Here is a 20115-nt window from a genome sequence, read left to right on the forward strand (position 1 = left end):
GGTTTTACACTGCCCATTTTAATCCAGTTTTTGGGCCAAACTTGTTTTAACTTCAGAAGAACTCTAAAGGTTTGATTGTGTATTCAGTTCTAAGTGACTGTTCATGGAAAGATTGCATGTTTCTCTTCGAAACCATAACTGCTTCTTATGGTGAATTTACATTGTATCCAGTGTGTCTATGTATATGGATACTAAAACAATACTATACACATTGTAGAAATGTTTTATGACAAAAATTGTCATGTTTATGATGTGTTTACATTGTTAGACAGTGTGTATTTGTATGAGGATACTGTACACATTGTAAAAAAAAATTGTATTATGACAAAATAAATTGTCAAAAGTTTGATGCTTGAAGTCATTCATCTTAGATGATAAAATTACACATTCTGAAAGTAAATAAATGTCTTTATATTACATTAATATTTTAAATTGTATTTGGTTGGATATTTGGTTAGATTTGGTTTAATTAAGTTAATACAAAGAGAAAACATTGAGACAAAGTATAATTTGAGATTTCATTAAACTTAAAAACTTTATTTGATTCAAAGATACTTTTTACTTTGATATAATGAGACACTTTTTTCAGTGTAGGGTTACAATGGGTGAAGAGGTTCAACCGGATAGGCTGGTAATTTGCTCTGATTCAATCCCTGTTTTGGGAAGCATCCAGTCGAGGAAAAGGGATAGAGATGATCGTATCATATAACTCTTTCAAAAATGGTTTAGGATCCATAGATATGATATTGATGTGCAGTTTTGTTGGGTGTCAGCTCATGAGGGACTGAAAGGAAATGAGGGTGCTGACGTGCAAAAAAAGAAATTACAATATCAATTACATTAGGAAAAGGAGAAGGAGAAGGGAAAGCCCTGATTAAGAATAAAGGTATGGAGATTTGGCAGGAAAAGTGGGATGAAGATTTGAAAGGAAGGAGATATTATAAAATTCAAAAATCAGTTAAAATGAAGATCTATAAATAAAAGAAGAGAAGAGAGGAAATAATAATAACAGACTCAGATTAGATCACACAGGATTAAATAGTTTGTTGGCTGTTCTAGGGAAAAGAAATAGTAATAAGTGTGCTAATAGTGGAGATAAAGAATGTAGATCATGTCATCATGCACTGTTCCATATATGAATCTGACAGAAGAAACTTACATGACAAAGTAAGAGAAACAGGACGAGTGTGGGATCTAAAAGGGGTTTTGGGAACAGAAGGGGAGGAAGAAGAAGGGGTAAGAGAGATCAGGAGGGCACTTTCACCTTTTTAAAATGCACTAGATTGAATAATAGAATATGAGCTAAGTGACATGGAGATACACACTTTTGTACAGTAGGTGGCGGTATGCACTTTTAAAAGTTGTTTGCCAGATCCACCAGAAAATGAAGAGAAGAAGAAGAAGAAGAAGAAGAAGAAGAAGAAGAAGAAGAAGAAGAAGAAGAAGAAGCAGAAGAAGAAGAAGAAGAAGAAGAAGAAGAAGAAGAAGAAGCAGAAGAAGAAGAAGAAGAAGCAGAAGAAGAAGAAGATAATGCACCCTGAACTGGCAGGTTGTTATAGATGATTATATAAACAGGTTTTAAGGGGATTTCTGGAACTTATGACTGTTCAAGGCTTCGGATTTGTCCATAAAAAGACTAATGAATTATGAGGGGATTTACAAAGATGAAGACCTCAAGAACTCAGATTGTGAACACAAGGCAGACATGAGGAGATCAAGGCAGACGCTGATCCACAGGAACGGCCTCTCTGGTGTTAGATGCTCTTGCTGTTAGCATTTCCTGCAGACAAAGCTTGTAAACGATTTGTCTTTGACTTTGTTTTCTTTTCTTTTTATATATTAGTACTTTGTATGTAAACTATTTAACCTGTAGTTAATAAAAATATATTTAACTGAAACTAAAATGTTCACCTGCCAAAAGTCTCAGAGATTGAGCTGAACTGAACACGGAGAAGTCTTCTGTGACCTATTTACTGTAAATATGAAAATTCAAAAGCTTATGATTTAGGACAGATTTGACTTTAACCTTATTAACCTGATAATAATCAAAATTAGGTAAAATATGTTTAAAAATATGCACCATAAAACAATACATATGCACATATACATAAACATATACACAAGGCACACATAAGAGATGATGAGACAAAACAATATTTTTATTGAGTTTAGCAGGGAATATTATATCATCTTCAAGCTCACACTTACTCAACCATAATCTGAACATGTTATTTCACTGACAGAAGCTCAGCTGTAGTATTAATGTAATAAAGACAAAGTAAGAGACTCTATAACATCTCAGTGTTTATGATTTATCATGCAGCTCAAAGTATTATGGGTAGAATCTCTCTACAATCTATCCTGATTCATCAACACAGTTTCACTGATGATAGGAGACCAACCCTAAACCCAGGATAGAGCGGTTGAGTGAATGTGGTCTGGACTGTGTGGATGAGGCTCATCGTGTCAGAGACGCTGTAGAAGGACAGAGTTCCTGCACTGTGATCCACACACACTCCTATTCTACTGTGATCCACACACACTCCTGTTCTACTGTGATCCACACACACTCCTGTTCTACGGCTGATGGGCTTTACAGGGAGTTCAGTCTCTATGTTATTGTGCCAGAATGAGTATCTGGAGGAAGAGCAGATCAAACTCCAGGACTGATCATTAGATCCAAACACACACTCTTTACCCGATCCCTTCCTGCTGATGCTCTTATATGACACTGATATATACACACATTCTCCACTCCACTCAATCTCCCAGTAACAGCGTCCACACACACTCTCTCTACACAACACCTGAGGATACACATTAAATCTGTCTGGATGATCAGGATACGACTGAAACTTTGGTAAAGTGCCAGTAATCACTCTGTTCCTCTCAGACAGACGGAGGAGTTTATTCACTGTGTTCAGATCCAGATTGAGCTGATGGGAATCTGATGGAGATAAAACACATCAGAATCAGGAATTATGAATCTGTCTGATCTTTTAATGTATCTGAACTCTTCATGTTCAATATATCATCAGTGTCTCAGTGCAGTTTACCAGATATCCTGAGCAAATCATCATTTACATGATCAACTCTAAAACTCTTCTGGCATGTTTTCTTTCACTTCTCCAGGAAGAACATGAACACACTCAGTGAGTTTTTCTGCTTGTTTTCTCAGTGACTTACATTGTAGGAAGTCGTTCCTGGTCCTGGGAACAATGTTGGAGAAAGTGACTGTGGAAATCAACAGACATGAAGAGTGTGATTATCATGTCAAGAGAAATGATCCCTGCATCCGTTCCTAAGACATTTCTAATATGATCTTCTACATGATCTGAGATGATGGAGGATCATTTCTGAGAGCAGAATCTCCAGGACTTTACCTCTGTCAGAGATCTTCTTCAGCTCCTCTTTGCAGAAATCCTCCAGTTTGTCTCTCAGCTGACGGACAGATTCTCTCACGCCATCAAAAGAGGAGAGAGAACTGAAGAGATTGTCATTTGCGTCTGTAGATTCAGGAGGAGCTGAGAGAGACTGGAAACTCTAGAGAAAACAGAAATCAAAGCTCATCACCTCCACACTTCATCAATAACCTGCTCTACTGTCAGATTTGTGCGGCTCTTGTTGATCTTTAGTAACTCTCCTCAATCCAGCACTTTCACAGCATCAGCTTCATTCTTCTCATATTCATTATGTGACATTAGAGACACAAGTTCTAGCGTTTGCCATTTACACTATATGTGAACTTCCTAGAAATCAATTTAAGCTCAATATTAGCTTGAGAAATACATGATTTTATTAGAAATACTGCGATCATAAATCCAAATTTAGTGTGTTTTGATTTTGAAATTATATACTTAAAAAATAAAATGGCAGAATAAACCAAATAATTAAAACAAAATTCCAGAAAACACGAAAGTGATTCATTTAGATGTGGAAATAAAATCGAGAGGTCAGTAATATACCAACATCTATCTCATATTAAATATTTTAAATAATCATATTATTATCCTGATCAAATGCATCAATCTCCATCTTAGCTGTATTATATCATGTAAATTGGACTCTAAAAAGATAAATTACATTATTTAATGGGAATGCCATTAAAGCTTTTGTTTTATTCACAGAATTAAAGGGCAGACTTTGCTAAATTCATATTTGTGTGATGAAAAGGCATTAATATGTGATATTTTTGTTTTCATTAATTTAATTTACTATGAAATGTGAAGTACTAAACAATAATTTAATATATGCTTGGATTTGGGGTAATTTAACTTTTAATACAGCACTTTAAGTTTTATTGAAAAAATAATAGGCTACTGTTGCATTATTGAAAATGAAGAAACAATACAGTTGTATTATTAAAGCAAATAATATAACCTTTCTCATTTTATTTTAAACATTGCCCATTTATGTTATGTTAATTTTCATTGCTAACAATCTACGCTGAACCACCGAACGCTAATGTTGTTCCTACAACCAGTATGAGGGCAGAAAAAAATAATGAATGTACATCAGTTGGGAATCATTTCAATGTTAAGAAACAACTTATTCATATAATTTGTAAAAGTACCATATCAGTGCTTAGAAACGTTGCTATTTAAGTTTTGAGAGTGTAAGTTTTGGAAAGGGGCAAAATGTTCAGAAATGGCCCTGGTCTCATTGTAGACTTGAGTAGATTCGCTCAGGAAAAGCAGTTCAAAATCTACGAGCAGATTGAACATTATTTATAACTTTTGAGCAGTTATTGACACTGAAATCCACAAGGACTCTTAGGACACGATCCCAAGGTCAGGTTTTGTGTGGTTTCAGTATGTTGAAGCATTGCTAATATACAGACTTCATGTTTAGGGTCTTCATGGTCAAATTCATCAACATGTTAAAGACAAACAATTATGAAAATACTGTCAATTCTGTCAAGTTTGAAGATCATCTGATGCAACTTTGATGAATATAACTCAAATTGCTACCATGAAGTTCACTGATTTCACCATTATATGAGAAATCAGAAGGGAAAATGATGTAAAAAAGTTGAACTGTGAGTGAAGATGATCAGATGAGAGTCTGACTGATGATTATATAATAACCGAACACACAGATCAACACTTCAGTCAGCGGCTCATTCTGCTCTCATGAAATGTTTCTCTGAGAGTCTCTTGCTCAAGTCCACTATGATCCTGTTCTTCTGGATCTCTGTTACCTGCAGGAAATGTATGTGATCCTGTGTGTGTGAAAGCTGCTCCAGCTCAGCGTCTCTCCTCCTCAGATCATTGATCTCCTGCTCCAGTCGCTCCAGTCGTTCTTCAGCTCGACTCACTGCAGTCTTTTCCTGATCTCTGATCCGCTGTGTCGCCTCAGAGCGGCTTCTCTCAATGGAGCGGATGAGCTCAGTGAAGATCCTCTCACTGTCCTCCACTGTTGTGTGTGCAGAGCGCTGTTAGGACACACACCACAATCACACAGTGAGCTTCAGTGAGTCCTGACTGAGACTTCTCAAACTTCTCTTCTTCTCCAGACTCACCTTATGAGACTCTACAGCCTCTCTCAGCTGCTGAAGATCTTTCTCTCTCTGCTGGATCCTCTGCTGGAACGACCTCTGCGTCTCCTTCAGCTGCTTCTGCAGCACAAACCAATAACACAGATGCCACTTTATACTGTCACTATATCATCATGTGAAGAGTTTTTTCTAAAAAAGTTTGTGTTGATAAATGTTTACGGTGTATTTTCACCATATTTTCTGTGAAGTTAAATGCGAAGCTCAAATACGCTCAGCAGTGAAAGTCCACTTGCAGCTTCTGTTCACTTCTGTGACGTCTGCAGTGTGAATGATGTTTCCTGATCATATGGTGCCAATATAAATAGTGTCAACATTATTTCATCAGTGTGTAGTTTCATACCTGTTTCTCTGTCCTCTGTGCTGCAGCTGATACAGTGTCGTGGTTTTTATGTTCGTCCATCAAACACAGCAAGCATATAAACTTCTGGTCAGTGCGACAGAAAACCTCAAGGAGTTTATCATGTGTTTGGCAGATCATCTCCTGCAGTCGTCCAGTGGCATCAGTCACTTTATGTGGCTTACGGGAGTGAAAATCCTCATGACGGTCAAAATGAGTTTGACAGTAAGACTCCAGACACACCAGACAGGACTTGACAGCTTTGTGTTTTCTTCCAGTACAGACGTCACACTGCACATCTCCAGCTCCAGCGTAACAGTCAGCAGGAAGTTTAGTCTTCTTCAGTTTCTCCACCACTTCAGCCAGCATGGTGTTTTTAGCTAAAGCAGGTCTTGGCCTGAAGGTCTGTCTGCACTGAGGGCAGCTGTAGACTCTCATCTGATCCTCCTGATCCCAGCAGCCTGTAATACAGATCTTACAGTAACTGTGTCCACAGGGAATGGCCACTGGATCCTTCGGGAGATCCAGACACACTGAACACAGGAACTCATCCTGAGAAAATCTGGCTTCTGCCATTTTACTGCACGAATACTGAGACACAAACACACAACAGCTCAACTGCACTTTAGTTTCTCTTTCTCAAACTCTTCCGGCTTCCTGGTTCTGTGTTTGTGTGACGTGTGCAAAACAGGTTTATCAAGCCTATAAACCCTCATAAAGCCTCATTCCTGCTGAGTTCAGATTCTACAACAGTAAATGCAAAAACATTCACTGTAAACCCTAATGCTCAAAATAATTAATTGATTTGAGAAGGGTAAATTTAAATTAAACAAATTAGTTATCTTTTATATGTATTTAGAACTTTCACATTGTAAGTAATCTGATTTGTTTAATTGTTTAAAGTTTTATGAACTTGTTTCTTTGAATCTAGGGGTCGGCAACCCGCGGCTCTAGAGCCGCATGCGGCTCTTAAGCGCCGCCCTAGTGGCTCCCTGGAGCTTTTTCAAAAATATGAAAATGGAAAAAATATTTTTTGTTTTAATATAATTTCTGTAGGAGGAAAAACATGACAAACATTCTTAAAACCCTTTCGCACGTACGATCACATCGGTGTGATCAGAGCCATAGAGAGAGAGAGTTGCGACATCTCCATTGACTACAATGGAACGCTTTTTACAGCAATGGCGGCTCGTGGAGCCTCTCAATAGTTCCCGGAAGTAGCAGCAGCGCGGTAGAACAGACCGTTTGTGATGGACTTTTATAAAAGGTAAGACGTTTAAAGAATACGTTTGTATCAGTACATCTGAATAAAATTTACTTGTATTAAAGCATGCTAGTTGATTATTGATCTCTAAATTAGTAGTTTTAGGGGACGTTATCAGATAAAAGATAGGTCATTGGATAAAGTTAGTAGCGCATAACAAACCACGAACAGCCTATTAATGGTTAAACCCGTTCTATTAATGCAGTTTTATCCTTTGTTGTGTAATAAGAGGGAAAGGCTTCTAAACAGGGGTTAAATATAACATTGGGGAGTGTGATATGTGGAAGTGATAAAATGAGAATATCTGTTTCATTCCTCATTAAATGTACAACAACAACAAAATCCTTATTTTAGATTGCATTTTTGAGTAACAAAAACATATGGGTGGAGTTTTTTAGACATTGTGTTTCTGCTGACTATTAGGCTGTCTATATTATGTTTCAGCTCAGCTGATTTTTGGATTGATGGGAAAGGGAAATGGAAGTTTATTTGTGAGATTAAAAACAATGCTTAAAAGCAGCAAGCCATTTTAAAAAACAAATCACACTAGACTAAATGGGGAATAATACTAAATACCACAACATGTAATATATACTACTACTGTATATAATTTGTCCCGTTTTTGTCTCCTTTATCTCTTTCAACACAAGAAGCTCAAAGGGATTCAGTGGATCATGAAGACTCCCTGCACTGACGCTGTACCCTCACCTTCAGTTTCAGCATATTTTCTCCTCTCTGTGTCAGACACCACAAGAACAACATAGAGGAAATGACAGACAACATGCTTGACGTGCAGTTTATTAGACATTAATAAATCCCATTGTGCTAAATCAATGCAAAAGTATATATAATATATATATATATATATATATATATATATATAAACTGATGTAATGTATATTTTTGAGTCATGAACTTTGACTTTTTGAAATTTAAACAAGTTTCAGCTGTAAGCATTTCTAAGTGTTTAAATTCACCTGACATGGAAAGTGTACCAACCTACCCATACTTGAAAGCAGTTTTTACCAGTATTTGAGAGAGATCTACAACCCTTTGCACTCATCATTAAGGCTCCTCTGGACGATGCAGTATACTGTAATTACTATAATAAAATAACCAAATAAATAGATTTTTATAGATTAAAGAAATGTAGGTAATAAATTTATCAAATTATGTTAAAAGTAAATAATGCACATGGACACTAATGAAATAATGTGTGTGTATAATCATGTTTTGTTTGAAAATGTAATATTATACATTAATATATTATACATTAATATATAATATATGTATTAATTTATACAGTAATAAGTGCATGGGGTGCATAAGCATTGTAAACATTAAGATTAATGAAATTTCATTTAATAAATTCTACATTTTACTTGTTTGCAATGGATTTAAGACAATTACCTGTTACCTGCAAGTCTCTGTCCTTGTGAAACCATAGTGAACATTATTTACGTGATACCTTTAAATAACATTCTAGTTTAAAAACAAAAAATAGTCAAGTCAAGTCATCTTCATTTATATAGCACTTTTAACAATGTAGATTGTTTCAAAGCAGCTTTACAGAGATACACGTGTAATGTATGGTAACAGAGATTGTTTTGGCTTTATAGCGGTTCTTTAATAAAGTTATTTTCCAGCTAAAGTTATTGTTCATTGATTCGCTTCCGTCGGAACGATCATTTGTTATTAAATTAGGGGCCGCTAAGACGACACCATTCTCTCTACAGACTTTAAACGCGAACCTAAATGAAATACTTGAAATACTTCAAAACAACTGCAACACGGTCTTTAACCAAGGTAACGTTAGCCAGAAATATGTTAACAAACGGCAGGCAACGCTGGTTGACCACTATAAACATTAAATACTAGCAGATTTTTATCTTTTAAAAATAACATTTCTGTAACTACAAACACATACTACATTCACATATCAGTGTATTATATACATATTGTAAATCAGTTAATTTACTGACTACAAACTACCAGAAATCAAAGTTCTGCTCTCTAACTCCATCGATTTGAATTGGCGCTGAAGCACTTCCTGGAACTATCTGAGGTCTACGCGAATCACGTGACAACTAAGCATTTCGAACTTCCGTTGTCGCAACTCTCTCTCTCTACGGCTCTGGGTGTGATTAGAACGGTCAGTGCATGACGTGATCAACTGCTAAATTCAAATGTGCTCTCGCGCGTTGGCTGGCGCTGAGCCAGAGACAGGCGCGCTCAGAGCTGTCATATCACAACTTAAGTGTTTTCAACCACATAATATTTATTTTAGGTTTCAGACATATAAGTACTAAAAAAACCTATACATTTAGAGTTTTTAAAATACACACTGATGTTAAAGGAAGAGGCAATAATAATCCTTTCCATTATAATTAGACACGTTTTATTCATATCAGATACACATTATGTAAGTAACTTTAAAGTTTACTCTATTCTTCTCCCAGTTCACCACAGCCACTTACTTGTATGTATTTCGGGAGAAGTGGATGAATTCACGTGTTGTAAATCCAACAGATCCGATTCTCTGAACTGCGTCTGCGGCACAAACTAAGATGGCGGCGCCCATCGCGCATACAGCTGAACTAACGCGATCGTTATAAAGGTGTTTAAACAACAAAACACTTCCACTTGCATATATTTGACAATCGGAATATCAGATATTTCATGCCATATCTAACAAATTTGTGAATATTTTGAATAAAAAAGGAAAAATGACATAAAAGCAGATCATCATTCATTCAGCTCTGTTGTTGCTGCGGTGTGTCACGTGACACGCAATGACGCGTCACCATGGAAACCATAAAGTGACACAAGGTCGGGGGGGGGGGGGGGGGGGGGGGGGGGCAGTCAGAATATTTTAAACTTACGTGTGAAAGGGTTAAAGTTTTTCAACGTTGTAAAAATAATACACGAATAAATAAAACGAAACATAATACATTAAAATTATAATGGAAGTTAAACTTAAAGCACCGTAGTCACGTGGTGCGTCATTCTCTCCAGGATGCGCTGCAGGGAAAATAAACATTTAATCATGAATGCCCATTATGTAACATTATTTGTAGCCTTCTTAATAAAGCTAATATAGACACTTACAGCATGTGTTGCCTTCATTATAAGGCTTATATAAGGCTTTTAATTTTTTGCGGCTCCAGACAGATTTTTTTTTTTTTTTTTTTGGTCCAATATGGCTCTTTCAACATTTTGGGTTGCCGACCCCTGATCTAGACAAACGTATATATAACTGAAACTGGGCTGGGATTTCTATTTCTCAGAATTCTTTGTAATTGCTTAAATTAAGTGTTATTTAAGGTTTTTTTTTTTGTTTGTTTGTTTGTTTGTTTTTTTGTTTTTGTGCAAGATTAATGTTAAGTGGGAGATGTAGTAGTGTTTAATGATTTGCTATGCTAATTTAGAAGAGTTTCTGTTATGTGATTTTTACTGATCTCCACACTGAGATGTTGAAATCGTGGAAGAAACCAGTCTCATATCCTGTTTTCAGCCCTCAAACGTCAAACTATAGTAATATCACAGGGCTGAAACAACATGTTTATTTGACGATGACTTAGGCTGAAGCGACGCTTGCGAGCTATCTCTCTCCTGAGTCTGTATTGTCACTAAAGTCCCTGACATTACCCACCAAGACTCTCAAAGCTACATTGACGCTGGTGGGTAAAGCGTATTCAGCAGCAGGTCAGGCTGCAGCATTTTGCATACAATGTCTATATTGCAATCATATCTGGCATCATATGAGGCCAATCATATCCCATCCCTGCTGGAGAGACATCAGCAAACCTTGAAATTGAGCGCCTGGCACTTGTAAAGGAAGTGAAGAAAAGAAACAATGCATTGACAATCAGAGAAAAAATGACAAAGACGTTTGCCTTACGCAGACAAGAGATTGTGGAAAACCAACCTAGTGTTCGAGAACTGCAAGAAAGATGGCCAGCTCTGTTTCAACAAGAGGAGGTAAAAGCATTTATTTGTATTGAAAAATTTTAAAATGTAAGTGACTAATCCTGAATTTACCATAGTTTTTACAATGGTATTTTAGTATGTAGTGTTTTTGAAAATGTCTTAGATGCCCTAATTATATCTTTTGTTGTTTAATGCTTTGTTTGATGCTTTGTGTGTCTATGTATTTTTACAACTAGTTCTCAAAGTAAAATATTTTTTTTCAGAAGTCTATTTTCTGTTTCTCTTTCTTACAGATTAATGCTGAATTTTTTTCGCATCACGACCTTACCTTTACAATTGAGATTCATGGCCTCTTTGGACAGACAGAGCTCTCAGCTTCTCCAGGTTATTAGGAGCAAAGGTGGAGTCCTCCGCGAAAAAAACTAAAGATACTATTAAAGTTATGGATCAGGTATTGGTTGCATGCAAACAAAATTGCTTGTGGCAATCAATTTAGTTGTGTTTTGGTCTAATAAAAACAATACATCTTGAACATTTTGTAGCGTCTGGACATAGACATCAGAAGAGAGTGCCTGCTGAAGTGCCTGATCATGTACCTTGGTGAAGATGCAAGCTGTCTGATCAAAGAATAACAGGTAATGTAGACAATGCAAACTACTGAAATTGTCTCCAACCATGTTTGCCTTAAAGTTATATTTCACTACCAAGTCAACATTTACCCATGTTTTACTCGCCCTCAAGGCATCCTAACTGAATATGGTTACAGGTGCATCTCAATAAATTAGAATGTCGTGGAAAAGTTCATTTATTTCAGTAATTCAACTCAGATTGTGAAACTTGTGTATTAAATAAATTCAATGCACACAGACTGATGTAGTTTAAGTCTTTGGTTCTTTTAAGTGTGATGATTTAGGCTCACATTTAACAAAAACCCACCAATTCACTATTTCAACAAATTAGAATACTTCATAAGACCAATAAAAAAAAACAAACATTTTTAGTGAATTGTTGGCCTTCTGGAAAGTATGTTCATTTACTATATATGTACTCAATACTTGGTAGGGGCTCCTTTTGCTTTAATTACTGCCTCAATTCGGTGTGGCATGGAGGTGATCAGTTTGTAGCACTGCAGGTGGTATGAAAGCCCAGGTTGCTTTGATAGCGGCCTTCAGGTCATCTGCATTGCTGGGTCTGGTGTCTCTCCTCTTTCTCTTGACTATACCCCATAGATTCTCTGTGGGGTTCAGGTCAGGCGAGTTTGTTGGCCAATCAAGCACAGTAACACCATGGTCATTAAACCAGTTTTTGGTACCTTTGGCAGTGTGGGCAGGTGCCAGGTTCTGCTGGAAAATGAAATCAGCATCTCCATAAAGCTTGTCAGCAGAAGGAAGCATGAAGTGCTCTAAAATGTCCTGGTAGACGTCTGCGTTGACTGTGGACTTCAGAAAACACAGTGGACCAACACCAGCAGATGACATGGCAGCCGAAATCATCACTGACTGTGGAAACTTCACGCTCGACTTCAAGCTACATGGATTATGTGCCTCTCCAGTCTTCCTCCAGACTCTGGGACCTTGATTTCCAAATGAAATGCAAAATTTACTTTCATCTGAAAAGAGGACTTTGGACCACTGAGCAACAGTCCACTTCTTTTTCTCCATAGCCCAGGTAAGACGCTTCTGACGTTGTCTCTGGTTCAGAAGTGGCTTGGTAGCCCTTTTCCTGAAGACGTCTGAGCGTGGTGACTCTTGATACACTGCCTCCAGCTTCAGTCCACTCCTTGTGAAGCTCTCACAAGTGTTTGAATCAGCTTTGCTTGACAGTATTCTCAAGCTTGAAGTCATACCTGTTGCTTGTGCTCCTTTTCCTATTTAAATTCTTCCTTCCAGTCAACTTTGCATTTAATATGCTTTGATACAGCACTCTGTAAACAGCCACACCTTTCAGTAATGACCCTCTGTGACTTACCCTCTTTGTGGAGGGTGTCAATGTTCGACTTCTGGATCATTGCCAAGTCAGCAGTCTTCTCCATTATTGTGGTTTCAAAGAACAAGAGATACACGGAATTCATACTGTAGTGATGGTCATTAATTTAAACTCAAATGTAAATATTCTAATATTTTGAGATACTGATTTTTGACTTTCATGAGCTGTAAGCTCTAATCATCAAAATTAAAGCAAAAAACTTTTGAAATGTTTTACTTTACATGCAATGAATCTAAAATATATGCAAGTTTCACTTTTTGAAATAACTTACAAGAAAAAAAAAACTTTTTCACGACATTCTAATTTATTGAGATGCACTTGTATAATCTTGAAGAACAAACCAGGCAAAGTTATAATCCTACGTATCATTTTACTTCCAAGCGGTAGAATAGGAGTGAATTGTTGACTTTTTGAAGCTTCAAATAGTGCATCCGTCGATTAAAGAACTGCTCGACACGGCTCTGTGGTCTTAACAAAGGTCTTCTCAAGCCTTGCGGGTGAGTAAAACGTGGAGAAATTTTGATTTGGTAGTGACATATCGCTTTAAAGTAGTTCAAGTAATTGTGTTATCATTTACACATCAGCATGTGTGACTTTCTTCCACAGAACACAAAAGAATATATTTTGAAGAATGTTGTTAAGAGCCCCTCATTCACTTGCATTGGTTTTGCAGGATGGCGGTCTGAAGTTCGAAGTTCACCCGCAGAGCGCGAGTCCGTCTCCGGCACGGGAATCAGAGCTGATCCGGTGGATATTGGATAACAGACTGGTTGATTACACTTGAATTAGGCTACCTGAATGTTTAAAGGTTTCATTTTTACTTCTAAAATGTTTGTTAAATGAGTTTAAATGTAGGCAATATTGTATACATGTTAAAAACAGTGTAAAATGTGCTGTATTGCTGTACTCATTGACAATAAAGGACAATGTCATGTAACATATAGCCTACTGGTGGTTGTATGGAATACTATTTTACAAAGGTTTATAGAAATTAAAAAAGTTAATATTACTCTTAAATAAAAACAGTTAATATTACTCATAAATATTGTTTTTTTAAACGCTAATGGCGCTTTTCCACTGCATGGTACGGTACGGTTCGGTACGGCACGGCACGCTTTGGCGCATTTCCACTGCATGGTACGGTACGGTACGGCTCCCTTTAAATGGTACCACCTCTGTTGAGGTTCCAAGCGTACCGTACCGATACTAAAATGTGACGTGAAAACACTGCAGATCACTGATTGGTCAGACAGAATCGTCACTACCAGCGTCATTGTATTTGCGACATGAGACACAATACCCGCTAGATTTAAATAGCCAGACAACAGCCAACGCGGTAGCACCTGTTTTTAGAGGATTTACTTGACAAAAGAAGTAAAAAAATTCTAAAAAAAGAAATGGCTGAATCGTGGTCAGTGGACGAGGTGCAGACGTTCCTCTAATTGGTTGCCGAGGAGCGGATCCAGCGAGAGCTAGATGGGGCAACACGGAATGAAAAAGTGTTCCAAGAAGTAGCACAGCTCTTAGCCGCACACGGCTACCACCGGACCTACAAACAGTGTAGGGACAAATTAAAAAAACTAAAAAGTGACTACCGAGCCATAAAGGATCACAACGGCCGGAGTGGTGCAAACAGAAGAACGTGGAAGTGGTTCGACCAAATGGACGCTATCTACGGAAGTCGACCTGCGAGCAATGGGAGAGAGGGTGCCCTGGACTCGGCCACCTCGTTGTTGGACAACACAATCGAGGATGGTACGTAACTTTGTGTACAATATATTAAGTTTGAAAGCTTCACTTTATTGACCATCTATACTGTAAAGCTTTATTTTGTTTTTTTACATGTATGCCTATTCAATTATTATTTAAATGTTCTGGATTTGTTATTGTTGCTAGTTTGATTTGTGTTGCTGTAATTTGTGCATTAACAAACATTGTACAAACTTTTTGTTTCAGATGCACTGTCTACGATTGACTCGTTAGCACTTTCTCCGTGCAGTGATGCCTCAACGTCCCAACTGGTGATAGCAGCGTCGCCACCAGCACGACCGTCTACACCAGCAACCTCCAGCAGCACCAGCAGGACACCAGAGCGTGTGGTACCAGGTATGAAATATGACTAAAACACTTACTGTTACAAATCATATATTTAGACTAAGCTTACCTAATCCTTTTCTTATGTCGTTTTGAAAGCCTGCACTAAAATTGGATATATCATGAAATCCTGTTGCTCACCATAAATACATTATTGCTAGCTACTGTAACTTTGATTAGTTCACACTGTAGATCATGGGGTTAATTAACAGTTCTTTCATAAATTAATTGATGATATGTAATAATGTTAGCTTTATTTTTACTCTCAATTTTTTTTTTTTTTGATTTTAGCAAAAACCTTTAGAAAAAAAAATCACAATTATAACTTTTCTTTCTTTGTGTCCAGGCAAGAGGAAACGGAGCATGCACCATCAGGAGCATCTTGCTGTTTTAAGAGAGATGCAGGTGGCTGATATTCAACAGCAGGAACTGAACCGGGCACAGAGGGAGCTCCATTTGCAGATGGCAATAGATGAGGCCCGGCAAGCAAGGGAGCAGGAAGCGGCCTTAAGGAGGGAGGAAAATGCACAAACGGCTGCATTCAATCAAGCCTTTCTCAACGTAATGGGGATGCTTGTACAGGCGATGAGTGACAGAACAGAACAGTGACAGAACCGACAAGAACAGAACTCTCTGCCCGACTAAAACTCCCTAGTCCATACTTCACGGAAATAGTTATTTTTTTAACTTGTTTTTCCTGTGAATGGTTTTATACTACATACGTTTGTGCACAACGTTTAAAGTTTGCTTAGTGTACATTTTTTACTTTTAAATTTGTTTATGTCTTATTTATATTTATTTTTTTGCACTACATACATTTGCACATTTAAAGTTTGCTTGGTGTACATTCTTTACTTTTAAATTTGTCTTTATATATGTCTTTATATACATTTTTTTGCACTACATACATTTGCACTTTGTTTAACGTTTGATCTGTTTACATTTTTCTTCAATAAAATTTACTTGTCAAACGTGTACTTTCCTTTTTAATGGTGCATGTGGATTAGAGCAACAGGTATCATCAAGCTACATGTCACAATTTAAAAGATTAATAGTACACTTTTACTTAAAACTCACTTTAAACCGCTATTTGTATTTGTATCATATTCCGCTCGTGGTTTAAAATAATGTTTGGACATAAAATGAACAAAAAGGCTATTCTGTATGACAAAATATTTAAAAGAACATGTGATAATTATTTCTCCAAATATGCACACAATTGGATAAGAGCCCTGATGAATGCTGTATATTGCATGTAAGTGAACACAAACCTGAGAAAACATGATTGACTGCATTATGAGTGATAATTCCTGTCAAATGTCACAGATTAATAATTTTGCACTCCTGGAATAAATTAAGAATTTAATGTCACTGCAAAGCAGATTTATCATAAACAGTGGTCAAATATCAAAGCTGGAGTCTTACATCTTTATAATGATGCTATTTATTATTAATATTATATTTATAATAAATGGGTTATTTGTAATGGGTAAATAAATATGCAAGGGAAACTTTTTCAAATACTCCACAAAAGTTTATTTACAACACACTTTACAGAACAGACATAGTCAACTATTCAAGTAACGCATCAGAGCCTCACGGACTCCCTGCCCTCCTCCTCTACATGCTGTGCCAGTCCCAGCACAGGCTCTGCTGCTGAAGGTGGATCCCATGCACTCTCATAGGCCTCTCCATGACTCTCACAAAGGTTATGTAGAGCACAGCATGTCAGCACCATAGATTTCACAAGGTCGACCGCACAGTCATTTCTTTTCATAAGGCAACGCCATCTTCCTTTTAATCTACCAAAAGCATTTTCAACCACTACACGTGCTCTGGAGATTTTCATGTTGTAGACCCGCTGTTCCGCTGTTAGCCGTCCAGTGTCAATGAATGGTTTTAATAGCCAGTTCTGCAAGGGATAGGCAGAGTCTCCAAGGATGTAGCAACCAACATTCACCCCAGCAATGTTTTTGGTGCTAGCTGGTATGTGGTTTCCACGGCTTGCCACCTCCCACAGTGTGGACAGTCTCAAAACCCGAGCATCATGCAGGCTTCCAGGCAGTCCTGTGAACACATTCCAGAAAAGTCCCTTTCCATCCACAACACCTTGAAGGATGATGGAGTGCCAGCCTTTACGGTTGAAATAGTCACAGTGATAGTCTTGTGGTGCTATTGTGGGTATGTGTGATCCATCAATAGCACCAATACACTGTGGAAGTCCCCATCTGTTCTCAACGTAGGCAGCCATTTCTTTAAACCTCTCCTGATCTGGAAAACGAATTTGTTCTGGTACCAACAACGTCTCTGCTGCAGCACAGAACTCCTGAACACACCGACACACAGTTGAAATGCTTGCTCCAAAAAGATGTCCAACACTTCTGTACTCAGAGCCGGTTGCAAGCTTCCACAGTGCAATGGCTACTCTCTTCTTTAGAGGTACACACACGCGGAAGTTTGTGTCCCGTCTCTCCATCGCAGGACACAGTTTGTTGCATAAGTAAATAAACGTTTCTTCCGACATTCGAAAGTTCTCCAACCACTGCGTGTTTGTAAACCCAGGAACAATCACATCCCACCACTCAGAAGCTCTGTTAAATGTCCAAACAGATGGTCTGTGGCGGCGACTTTGCGAAATATGATACATCTGAAATACACAGAGTACACATTTTAATACATAAAATTGGCAGCTAAATTCATTATATGCTTTGTGACAATATAGCGATTGAGACCCTAAACAAGATTAGCTTACCCTCGTGCGCCGTCCGGCAAACCGAGTGATGTCGTCATCTTCGCTTTGTTGTAAGAGTTCCCAGACTCTTTTGTTTTTTTTTGCAGTAATTTGTTTTGCTGCCATCAGCCTCATTTTAAACACATTTCTCCGTCTTGAAGTTAAAAACATCCACATGCCGAGAATCAAGAACACCATCCCCTCGATAGGCTCCATTGTTCTATGATTGTTCCTGTGTTGTGCGTTAGAATGTGGCGCGTTTAGGATGATGTCATGACAGTAGAGGCGGCAACTATTAACGATCAGTCCCACCCACTTTGAAGCGGTACTAACTGCAGTGGAAAAGCAACCGAGCTAAAGCGAACCAAACCGTGCCGAGTAGTACCACGCAGTGGAAAAGCGAAGCGAGCCGAACCGTTCCGCGCCGAGTCGAACCGTACCGAGCCGTACCATGCAGTGGAAAAGCGCCATAAATGTTAAATTATTTCTACTCAATTTTATTTTTTAATGTACCAGATGCAGTTACTCAGATTTACTTATTTTTTTTACTTGCATTTACTCAATTCATGCAGTATATTTAATTGATTTCACAGGTTTAAAATTTTCTCAATTTTAAAATGTGTAAAAATGTTTCACCAAAAAAATTGAGTAAATAATAGTTAAACTTTTTACAGTGTAATTCATACAGGTTTGTATGGAAGCTTGTTTCCGCCACAGAATAAAACATTTTAAAAGATAATTGCGACTTTTTTTCTCACAATTGCAAGTTTACATCTCGCAATTCTGAGAAATAAAGTCAGAATTGCAAGATATAAAGTCAGAATTGTGTGAAATAAAGTCGCAATTGCGTCTTATAAAGTCAGAATTCTGACTCTTTTTCTCGCAATTGCGACTTTATATCACGCAATTCTGACTTTATAACACATAATTGCGAGTTTATATCTCGCAATTCTGACATCTTTTCTCAGAATTGTGAGATATAAACTCACAATTGTGAGATATAAAGTCCAATTCTAAGGGGAAAAAAGACAGACTTTTTTTTTTTTTTTTTTTTTTACCTCAGAATAGTTTATATCTCACAATTCTGACTTTATAACACGCAATTCTGACTTTATAACACGCAATTGTGACTTTATATCATGCAATTCTGACTTTATATTTCCCAATTGCGTGTTATAAAGTCAGAATTGCGAGATATAAAGTCAGAATTGCGTGATATAAAGTCGCAATTGACCCTTCGCAGGAAGCTTGATTGACAGGCGATCTAACCAATCATAATCCGCCATCCGCCATTTTGTCCGACAAAGCAGTCAGGAGAGATAGCAGATTAACATGGGAGAATTTGAACTTGAAAAACGGAATGTACTGACGCCTTTCCGCGGTTAAAACAACATTCCTTCTTATGTTCATTCATGTTTATTTGATGCTATATATTAACTAGAAGGAAGAGATGATCGGTTCACGAGCAGCTTTAACTGATGCTCTACAGCGATCTGTCAGACACATTTAAGAGCCACAAAACGGTATGTATCGTTTAAATTTTTTTAAAAAATGACCACATTTGAAAGGTGAGACTTTGTTTATTATGTCTAATATCAAAAGTAACCGAAAAGTAACCTGGTCCGTCCTGTCTGTCAGCGTGTTGTCAGTCTCCTCTCTGCTCCGCGATGTATTTTTCACTGCGTGAGAACATGGTGTGGCGTGAGAGCAGCGTAGCTTGTCGGGCATAGCGACAGTAACTAAGGGGGGCGGGTCTCTGCGAAGGGTCAATTGCGAGAAAAAAAGTCAGAATTCTGACTTTATAAGATGCAATTGCGACTTTATTTCACGCAATTCTGACTTTATAAGATGCAATTCTGACTTTATTTCTCAGAATTGCGAGATGTAAACTTGCAATTGTGAGATAAAAAGTCGCAATTATCTTTTAAAATGTTTTATTCTGTGGCAGAAACAAGCTTCCATAGGTTTGAAATGACAAGAGGGCGTGTAAATGATGACAGTATTTTGATTGTGAACTACTCCTTGGTTGGTTCACCCAAAAATGCATTTTGAACACTGTTGAGTAGATTGATAAATGCCTCTGATTGGCCATTGTGGTCCTGCACTCAACAAATATGTCTGTGATTGTCTACAATGGTCAACACATGGGAGCGTTTGATTGTACAAGTGTTTAAAAGCATTTTCAAAGCCAAAGAGAGTGTAAAAGTACAAGTAAA

The 20115-nt window shown here is 37.5% G+C and overlaps 1 protein-coding gene and 2 long non-coding RNA genes across 3 annotated transcripts; 2 read left to right on the forward strand and 1 right to left on the reverse strand.

The window, feature by feature from the left end:
* Window positions 1-2136: 2136 nt before the first annotated feature.
* On the reverse strand, window positions 2137-6561 carry LOC311088092 (tripartite motif-containing protein 16-like). The gene is made up of 6 exons (XM_084121748.1): window positions 5898-6561; window positions 5522-5617; window positions 5201-5434; window positions 3384-3543; window positions 3187-3234; window positions 2137-2947 (listed from the first exon to the last, which is right to left on the reverse strand). The coding sequence occupies exons 1-6, from the start codon at window positions 6468-6470 to the stop codon at window positions 2370-2372; spliced, it is 1689 nt and encodes a 562-aa protein (XP_083977874.1). The 5' UTR covers window positions 6471-6561; the 3' UTR covers window positions 2137-2369.
* A 456-nt stretch (window positions 6562-7017) lies between these two features.
* LOC311088104 lies at window positions 7018-8545 on the forward strand. Its single transcript, XR_014607443.1, has 2 exons — window positions 7018-7161; window positions 7809-8545. It is a non-coding gene; the product is annotated as an uncharacterized lncRNA (long non-coding RNA).
* A 2496-nt stretch (window positions 8546-11041) lies between these two features.
* On the forward strand, window positions 11042-13974 carry LOC311088108. The gene is made up of 4 exons (XR_014607447.1): window positions 11042-11139; window positions 11382-11539; window positions 11631-11723; window positions 13748-13974. It is a non-coding gene; the product is annotated as an uncharacterized lncRNA (long non-coding RNA).
* Window positions 13975-20115: the final 6141 nt, after the last annotated feature.

The sequence above is a fragment of the Abramis brama genome, assembly GCF_963993115.1.
Source record: "Abramis brama genome assembly, chromosome: 8".
Taxonomy (NCBI): Eukaryota; Metazoa; Chordata; class Actinopteri; order Cypriniformes; family Leuciscidae; genus Abramis; species Abramis brama.